Source organism: Procambarus clarkii, chromosome 63 (genome assembly GCF_040958095.1).
Source record: "Procambarus clarkii isolate CNS0578487 chromosome 63, FALCON_Pclarkii_2.0, whole genome shotgun sequence".
In the NCBI taxonomy this organism is placed as follows: Eukaryota; Metazoa; Arthropoda; class Malacostraca; order Decapoda; family Cambaridae; genus Procambarus; species Procambarus clarkii.
In genome coordinates, this window is record NC_091212.1 from 1,007,786 (window position 1) to 1,017,433 (window position 9,648).

General features: G+C 49.0%; 1 protein-coding gene across 1 annotated transcript in view; it reads right to left on the minus strand.

Moving 5' to 3' along the window:
• The window catches only part of LOC138354442 (keratin, type I cytoskeletal 18-like), a 16,462-nt gene extending 9,336 nt beyond the window's left edge, over positions 1-7,126 (minus strand). Inside the window, exon 1 of the mRNA XM_069308633.1 lies at positions 6,884-7,126. Coding sequence (XP_069164734.1) covers positions 6,884-7,126 — 243 coding nt within the window. The remainder of the gene's footprint in view (positions 1-6,883) is intronic.
• Positions 7,127-9,648: the final 2,522 nt, after the last annotated feature.

The window sequence follows — 9,648 nt, forward strand, 5'->3', positions numbered from 1 at the left end:
GGAAAATAGTCGGCGACGACGCTGGGCGGCGCCGCTGGCTGGACGTTGAGGTCTGGAAGGTGGGCGGGCAGGCCTAGCTGTGACTGGGGTCACATCCACTGAGGATCTAGGAAGGACGACACCGTGCCTAGGACAAGGAGCAACGCCCTGTGGGAGAGGCGAGTGTGGGGAAAAATAGTGATTAGCTCAGCGCCCATCGATGAACCAGGATTGGGGCAGCTGAATCTCAGGGATTGGAACGGCGACGACGCGAAGGCTTCACGACACCTGAGGACCTGTGGAACGTCCTGGATCGTCAAGGATCGACCCAAGGAAGAGTGGGAACCTCACACCATCGAGGGACAGGCGTCGTGAGCCAGGAATGTAAGGTAGATCATTTTCCCTCCCATTACCCCTTGTATGAGTAGGCTAGTTAGGCCACAACATTTACTTGTGTATGTGGCAGCAAGACTTGATTACTTTAATAGTAGAATAGGCTGAAAGGCAGCTTGAGTCCAGGACTGTCAGAGAGGACAGTGTGTATGGATGGCAAGACAGTGAAGAAGAGGCGCCGACGTGGTGAAGAGGCCCTCCTGTGAGAGTGTGAGACTCCTGTCTTCCTGCCCAGTTGAAGGAGTGTTGGAGGTCGTGGAAGAAGAGGCTGACGATCTCCAGACTCATTATCCATATTCCATATTCATGTATTACTTGTGATTGTGTGTGTGTGTTCATGTAATTTGCATCAGTAAATCCACACATTTTATTACTGTGTTTGAGTGTGCCTCCATTTATGATATTTCTCTATGAGCATACATTTCTGGCTACAAACAATATATAATACACCCACTGAACTGCATTGCTGGGGTGTAGATATAATAACCCAGCTGGCGACCTTGCTAAGAGGAAGATAGAGAAGACAGGCGGGAAAGGAGTTACTGCAAACTTTTTTGTCTGGCAGGCAAGACTCAGGGAGGTTATGGTTATAGGTAAGCCTGAGTCTTCCTTCACTCCCCCACGGGTCTAGGCCGGAACTGTTAACAGCAGTTTCCCCGTGTTTGACTGAAGGGCTTCCAGGGTGAATCAGTGGCACCCCTTTGTGGTGGAAGCAAAGACCTGCGGAGGTGGGCATTGTTGGTCCTCTCTTGTGTGACCAAGGAGACTCCGGTGAATCCAGGGAGTCGGAGGGGCTGAGTATTTGGGCCTTTGAGCCCCTAGCAGCCGAGTGTTAGCAGAGCCCCGGACCGCCCACCCCCACGTGACAGTGTCACTGTCTCTGTGTGTCACTGTCTCTGTGTGTCACCATCTCTGTGTGTCACTGTTTCTGGGTGTCACTGTCTCTGTGTGTCACTGTCTCTGTGTGTCACCATCTCTGTGTGTCACTGTTTCTGGGTGTCACTGTCTCTGTGTCTCACTGTGTCTGTGTCTGTGTCACTGTCTCTGTGTCTCACTGTCTCTGTGTGTCACTGTCTCTATGTGTCACTGTCTCTGTGTGTCACTGTCTCTGTGTGTCACTGTCTCTGTGTGTCACTGTCTCTCTGTGTCACTGTCTCTGTGTGTCACTGTCTCTGTGTTTGTCACTGTCTCTGTGTGTGTCACTGTCTCTATGTGTCACCGTCTCTGTGTGTCACTGTCTCTGTGTGTCACCGTCTCTGTGTGTCACTGTCTCTGTGTGTCACTGTCTCTGTGTTTGTGTCACTGTCTCTGTGTGTCACTGTCTCTGTGTGTCACCATCTCTGTGTGTCACTGTTTCTGGGTGTCACTGTCTCTGTGTGTCACTGTCTCTGTGTGTGTCACTGTCTCTGTGTGTGTCACTGTCTCTATGTGTCACGGTCTCTGTGTGTCACTGTCTCCGTGTGTCACTGTCTCTGTGTGTCACTGTCTCTGTGTGTCACTGTCTCTGTGTGTCACTGCCTCTGTGTGTCACTGTCTCTGTGTGTGTCACTGTCTCTGTGTGTGTCACTGTCTCTGTGTGTCACGGTCTCTGTGTATCACTGTCTCTGTGTGTCACTGTCTCCGTGTGTCACTGTCTCTGTGTGTCACCGTCTCCGTGTGTCACTGTCTCTGTGTGTGTCACTGTCTCTATGTGTCACTGCATGTCTCTGTATGTCACTGTCTCTGTGTGTCACTGTATCTGTGTGTCACTGTCTCTGTGTGTCACTGTCTCTGTGTGTCACCATCTCTGTGTGTCACTGTTTCTGGGTGTCACTGTCTCTGTGTGTCACTGTCTCTGTGTGTCACTGTCTCTGTGTGTCACTGTCTCTGTGTGTCACTGTCTCTGTGTGTCACTGTCTCTGTGTGTCACTGTCTCTCTGTGTCACTGTCTCTGTGTGTCACTGTCTCTGTGTTTGTCACTGTCCCTGTGTGTGTCACTGTCTCTATGTGTCACCGTCTCTGTGTGTCACTGTCTCTGTGTGTCACCGTCTCTGTGTGTCACTGTCTCTGTGTGTCACTGTCTCTGTGTTTGTGTCACTGTCTCTGTGTGTCACTGTCTCTGTGTGTCACCATCTCTGTGTGTCACTGTTTCTGGGTGTCACTGTCTCTGTGTGTCACTGTCTCTGTGTGTGTCACTGTCTCCGTGTGTCACTGTCTCTGTGTGTCACTGTCACTGTGTGTCACTGTCTCTGTGTGTCACTGCCTCTGTGTGTCACTGTCTCTGTGTGTGTCACTGTCTCTGTGTGTGTCACTGTCTCTGTGTGTCACGGTCTCTGTGTATCACTGTCTCTGTGTGTCACTGTCTCCGTGTGTCACTGTCTCTGTGTGTCACCGTCTCCGTGTGTCACTGTCTCTGTGTGTGTCACTGTCTCTATGTGTCACTGCATGTCTCTGTATGTCACTGTCTCTGTGTGTCACTGTATCTGTGTGTCACTGTCTCTGTGTGTCACTGTCTCTGTGTGTCACTGTCTCTGTGTGTCACGGTCTCTGTGTGTCACTGCTCTGTGTGTCACTGTCTCTGTGTGTCACTGTCTCTGTGTGTCACTGCCTCTGTGTGTCACTGTCTCTGTGTGTGTCACTGTCTCTGTGTGCCACTGTCTCTATGTGTCACTGTCTCTGTGTGTCACTGTCTCTGTGTGTCACTGTCCCTGTGTGCCACTGTCTCTGTGTGCCACTGTCTCTATGTGTCACTGTCTCTGTATGTCACTCTCTCTCTGTGTCACTGTCTCTGTGTGTCACTGTCTCTGTGTGTGTCACTGTCTCTGTGTGTGTCACTGTCTCTATGTGTCACGGTCTCTGTGTGTCACTGTCTCCGTGTGTCACTGTCTCTGTGTGTCACTGTCTCTGTGTCTCACTGTGTCTGTGTGTCACCCTCTCTGTGTGTCACTGTCTCTGTGTGTCACAGTCTCTGTGTCTGTGTCACTGTCTCTGTGTGTCACTGTGTCTGTGTGTCACCGTCTCTGTGTGTCACTGTCTCTGTGTGTCACTGTGTCTGTGTGTCACCCTCTCTGTGTGTCACTGTCTCTGTGTCTGTGTCACTGTCTCTGTGTGTCACTGTCTCTGTGTGTCACTGTGTCTGTGTGTCACTGTGTCTCTGTGTCACCGTCTCTGTGTGTCACCGTCTCTGTGTGTCACTGTCTCTGTGTGTCACTGTCTCTGTGTGTCACTGTCTCTGTGTCAGTCTCTGTGTGTCTGTCTCTGTGTGTCACTGTCTCTGTGTGTCACTGTCTCTGTGTGTCACTGTCTCTGTGTGTCACTGTCTCTGTGTGTCACTGTCTCTGTGTGTCACTGTCTCTGTGTGTCACTGTCTCTATGTGTCACTGTCTCTGTGTGTCTGTCTCTGTGTACTCACCTATACTCACTTATTTGCACTTTCGGGGTTGAGCTCTGGCTCTTTGGTCCCGCCTCTCAACCGACCAATCAACAGGTGTACAGGTTCCTGAGCCTATTGGGCTCTATCATATCTACACTTGAAACTGTGTATGGAGTCAGCCTCCACCACATCACTTCCTAATGCATTCCATTTGTCAACCACTCTGACACTAAAAAAATTCTTTCTAATATCTCTGTGGCTCATTTGGGCACTCAGTTTCCACCTGTGTCCCCTAGTGCGTGTGCCCCTTGTGTTAAATAGCCCGTCTTTATCTATCTATCAGCACGCTGGACTTGTGATCCTGTGGTCCTGGGTTCGATCCCAGGCGCCGGCGAGAAACAATGGGCAGAGTTTCTTTCACCCGATGCCCCTGTTACCTAGCAGTAAAATAGGTACCTGGGTGTTAGTCAGCTGTCACGGGCTGCTTCCTGGGGGGTGGAGGCCTAGTCGAGGACCGGGCCGCTGGGACATTAAAAAGCCCCGAAATCATCTCAAGATAACCGAAGAAGATCCTGTCAATTCCTCTGAGAATCTTGTATGTGGTGATCATATCACCCCTAACTCTTCTGTCTTCTAGCAACGTGAGGTTTAATTCCCGTAGTCTCTCCTCGTAGCTCATACCTCTCAGCCCGGGTACTAGTCTGGTGGGAAACCTTTGAACTTTTTCCAGTTTGGTCTTATGCTTGACTAGATATGGACTCCATGCTGGGGCTGCATACTCCAAGAATGGTCTGACATAGGTGGTATTCAAAGTTCTGAATGATTCTTTGCACAAGTGTCTAAATGTCGTTCTTATGTTAGCCAACCTTGCATATGCTGTTGATGTTATCCTCTTGATATGGGCTTCAGGGGACAGGTCTGGCGTGATATCAACCCCCAGGTTTTTCTTTCTCTCTGACTCGTGTTGAATTTCTTCTCCCAAATGATACCTTGTAACTGTCCTCCTGCTCCCTACACCTATCTTCATTACATTACATTTGCTTGGATTAAACTCTAGCAACCATTTGTTCGACCATTCCTTTAGTTTGTCCAGATCTTCTTGAAGCCTCAAGGAGTCGTCCTCTGTCTTAATCCTTCTCATAATTTTGGCATCATCAGCAAACATTGAGAGGAATGAGTCTATACCCTCCGAGAGATCGTTCACGTATACCAGAAACAGGATAGGACCGAGTACAGAGCCCTGTGGGACTCCACTGGTGACCACGCCAATCTGAGGTCTCACCCCTCACTGTAACGCTTTGCTTCCTATTGCTTAGGTATTCCCCTATCCACTGGAGCACTTTACCAGTTACTCCTACCTGTCTCTCCAGTTTATGTACCAGCCTCTTACGGGGGACTGTATCAAAGGCTTTCCGACAGTCCAAAAAAATGCAGTCTGCCCAGCCTTCTCTTTCTTGATTAATCTTTGTCACCTGATCGTAGAATTCTATTAAGCCAGTAAGGCAAGATTTACCCTCCCTGAACCCATGTTGGCGATTTGTCACGAAGTCCCTTCTCTCCAGATGTGTTACTAGATTTCTTCTCACAATCTTCTCCATCACTTTGCATGATATACAAGTTAAGGACACTGGCCTGTAGTTCAGTGCCTCTTGTCTGTCACCCTTTTTGTATATTGGGACCACATTAGCCGCCTTGCATATTTTTGGTAGGTCTCCCGTCTCCAGTGACCTACTATACACTATGGAGAGTGGCAAGCAGAGTACCTCTGCACACTCTTTCAATACCCATGGTGAGATCCTGTCTGGACCAACAGCCTTTCTCACATCCAGATCCATCAGGTGTCTCTTGACCTCATCTCTCGTAATTTCGAACCCTTCCAAGGCCGCCTGGTTTACTGCCCCCTCTCCTAGCGCAGTGACCTCACCATGTTCTATTGTGAAGTCCTCCTGGAACCTCTTGTTGAGTTCCTCACACACCTCTTTGTCATTCTCTGTATACCTGTCCTCGCCTGTTTTTAGTTTCATTACATGTTCTTTCACTGATGTTTTCCTCCTGATGTGACAGTGGTAGCTCTGGATCGGTCTTGGCTTTGTTTGCTATATCATTTTCATAATTTTTCTCTGCTTCCCTTCTCACACTAACATACTCATTCCTGGTTCTCTGGTATCTCTCTCTGCTTTCTGGTGTTCTGTTATTTCGGAAGTTCCTCCACGCCCTTTTGTTCAGTGCCTTTGCTTCCATACACGCCCTGTTAAAGCATGGATTCTTCTTTTGCTTCTCGGATTTTTCCCTTTGGGCCGGGATAAATCTGTTTACTGCCTCCTGATACTTTTGGGTGACATAGTCCATCATGTCTTGTATCGACTTAGCTCTGAGGTCTGTGTCCCATGGTATATCCCTCAGGAAACTTCTCATCACCTGGTAATTCCCCTTTCGGTATGCCAGTCTTTTGTTTTCTAGCTTTTTTTTGGGGGGGAGATAAGTCCTAGCTCTACCAAGTACTCAAAGATCAATACACTGTGATCACTCATTCTTAAGGGGTGCTTCCATCTTAACCTCCCTTATATCCCACTCATTAAGGGTAAATATCAGATCACGCATAGCTGGTTCATCCTCCCCTCTCATTCTTGTCGGTCCCTTGATATGCTGGCTAAGAAAGTTTCTTGTTGCCGCATCCAGCAGCTTAGCTCTCCATGTATCTGGTCCTCCATGCCGGTCTCTGTTCTCCCAATCAATCTTCCCGTGGTTGAAATCCCCCATGATTAGTAGTCCAGATCCATTCCTACTAGCGAGAGACGCTGTTCTCTCTTAGAGAATTCTACCACATATTGCAGGTTAGAACTTCCTTGTTAGAATTTTTTCCTTTGTGGTCTCGTTTGCAAACACTATCCTTAACACATGGTCTCTGCCCTTGTTGTACCAGCGCATCCTCAAAACCTTCTCAATTCTATGTTCAGTCCCTTCCATCTCGAGCCTCCTTAGTATTTCATTCGCTGCTGCTCTGTCCTTATCATTCCATTCTGTCCTATTAGAGCCTTCCTGCTCTTTATTACCCACAACTACCACTGATCTTTTTCTTTCCAGCAGCTGACTAGTGGCCTTTGCTGCCTCCTGCGAGGTGGCTGCTTTCATGGCTACCTCCCTCACTGTGGACATTACTTCCTTGTTCTTTTTTATCATTTCCGCAAATGTTGCTTGTACTATTGCAGTCCCTTCCAAAGAACCATTTTCATCTTCTCTTTGGATGATTATCTGAGCCTCCGTCTCAGTATTGTTCTCTTTAAGTGTTTTAATCTCCTCTTTTGCTGCTGTCAGCTCGCTTTGCAGGTTGCTTATTGTATTATTCATATCCTGCATCTCCCTTCTGATATCCTCCAAAACCAGGGCAAACACTTCCATCATTTGGTCACACTGACTTTTCCCTGTTCTCTTAGAAGTCCCCCACTGCCATGTTTGTCCCTGTTCTTACTATGTCTTGATAGGGTTTGCCAGGAGGGGGGCAGAGAGAGAGAGAGAGAGAGAAGAGAGAGAGAGAGAGAGAGAGAGAGAGACGGAGAGAGAGAGAGAGAGAGAGAGAGAGAGAGAGAGAGAGAGAGAGAGAGAGAGAGAGAGGGAGAGAGAGGGAGAGAGAGAGAGAGAGAGAGAGGGGGAGAGAGGGAGAGGGAGAGAGAGGAGAGAGAGAGAGAGAGAGAGAGAGAGAGAGAGAGAGAGAGAGAGAGAGAGAGAGAGAGAGAGAGAGAGAGAGAGAGAGAGAGAGAGAGAGAGAGAGAGAGAGAGGAGAGAGAGATGAGAGAGAGAGAGAGAGAGAGAGAGAGAGAGAGAGAGAGAGGAGAGAGAGAGAGAGAGAGAGAGAGAGAGAGAGAGAGAGAGAGAGAGAGAGAGAGAGAGAGAGAGAGAGAGAGAGAGAGAGAGAGAGAGAGGAGAGAGAGAGAGAGAGAGAGAGAGAGAGAGAGAGAGAGAGAGAGAGAGAGAGAGAGAGAGAGAGAGAGAGAGAGAGAGAGAGAGAGAGAGAGAGAGAGAGAGAGGAGAGATAGAGAGAGAGAGAGGAGAGAGAGAGAGAGAGTCTGTGTGTCACTTGTCTCTGTGTGTCACTGTCTCTGTGTGTCACCGTCTCTGTGTGTCACTATCTCTGTGTGTCACTGTTTCTGTGTGTCTCTGTCTCTGTGTGTCACTGTTTCTGTGTGTCACTATCTCTGTGTGTCACCGTCTCTGTGTGTCACTATCTCGGTGTGTCACTGTGTCTGTGTCACTGTCTCTGTGTGTCACTGTCTCTGTGTGTCACTGTTTCTGTGTGTCACTATCTCTGTGTGTCACCGTCTCTGTGTGTCACTATCTCTGTGTGTTACTGTGTCTGTGTCACTGTTTCTGTGTGTCACTGTCTCTGTGTGTCACTGTCTCTGTGTGTCACTGTTTCTGTGTGTCACTGTCTCTGTGTGTCACTGTCTGTGTGTCACCGTCTCTGTGTATCACTATCTCTGTGTGTCACTGTCTCTGTGTGTCACTGTTTCTGTGTGTCACTGTCTCTGTGTGTCTCTGTTTCTGTATGTCACTGTCTCTGTGTGTCACTGTCTTTGTGTTTCGCCGTCTCTGTGTGTCACTGTCTCTGTGTGTCACTGTCTCTGTGTTTGTGTCACTGTTTCTGTGTGTCACTGTATTTGTGTGTCACCGTCTCTGTGTGTCACTGTCTCTGTGTGTCGTTACGGTGCCCTCTCCTATTTCTTTCGTTTGCCGGCTTATAAGAGTCATATCAGCTCTCCCTACTGATTCTCTGAGGTTTAGGGAGTCTAATGATATATGTGGCGACCAGACCGGCTGCCAGTTAAGGGAAGGAAGTTATATTTTAAGTTGTAAATAAAGGAAAATTGGCGCCCTGTTATAAAATGAAACGGTATCCCCTACGGCAGATATGACCTTTTGGAAGGGACATTGCCGATCGCGGATTGGCCGACGTAGGTCGCGGGCGACCAATCAGGGCCCGTAATAACGTCACCGAGTGCCCCGGGCCAACGTCAGAGTGGATCTGACCTTGGAAGCGACAGGACGCGCCTCGGTCTGTTCTCAAGGATTGGAGGCTCTGCAAGCCTTGTTCAGTGGAGTGAGCTGGCCATCGCAGCCCATCATAGTTATTGGAGACCCTGCGCTTCTGGGAAGCAAAAGAGGAACCAAGTTCAGTGAGCAGAGAAGTGCCAAACTTGGAAAATAGTCGGCGACGACGCTGGGCGGCGCCGCTGGCTGGACGTTGAGGTCTGGAAGGTGGGCGAGCAGGCCTAGCTGTGACTGGGGTCACATCCACTGAGGATCTAGGAAGGACGACACCGTGCCTAGGACAAGGAGCAACGCCCTGTGGGAGAGGCGAGTGTGGGGAAAAATAGTGATTAGCTCAGCGCCCATCGATGAACCAGGATTGGGGCAGCTGAATCTCAGGGATTGGAACGGCGACGACGCGAAGGCTTCACGACACCTGAGGACCTGTGGAACGTCCTGGATCGTCAAGGATCGACCCAAGGAAGAGTGGGAACCTCACACCATCGAGGGACAGGCGTCGTGAGCCAGGAATGTAAGGTAGATCATTTTCCCTCCCATTACCCCTTGTATGAGTAGGCTAGTTAGGCCACAATATTTACTTGTGTATGTGGCAGCAAGACTTGATTACTTTAATAGTAGAATAGGCTGAAAGGCAGCTTGAGTCCAGGACTGTCAGAGAGGACAGTGTGTATGGATGGCAAGACAGTGAAGAAGAGGCGCCGACGTGGTGAAGAGGCCCTCCTGTGAGAGTGTGAGACTCCTGTCTTCCTGCCCAGTTGAAGGAGTGTTGGAGGTCGTGGAAGAAGAGGCTAACGATCTCCAGACTCATTATCCATATTCCATATTCATGTATTACTTGTGATTGTGTGTGTGTGTTCATGTAATTTGCATCAGTAAAT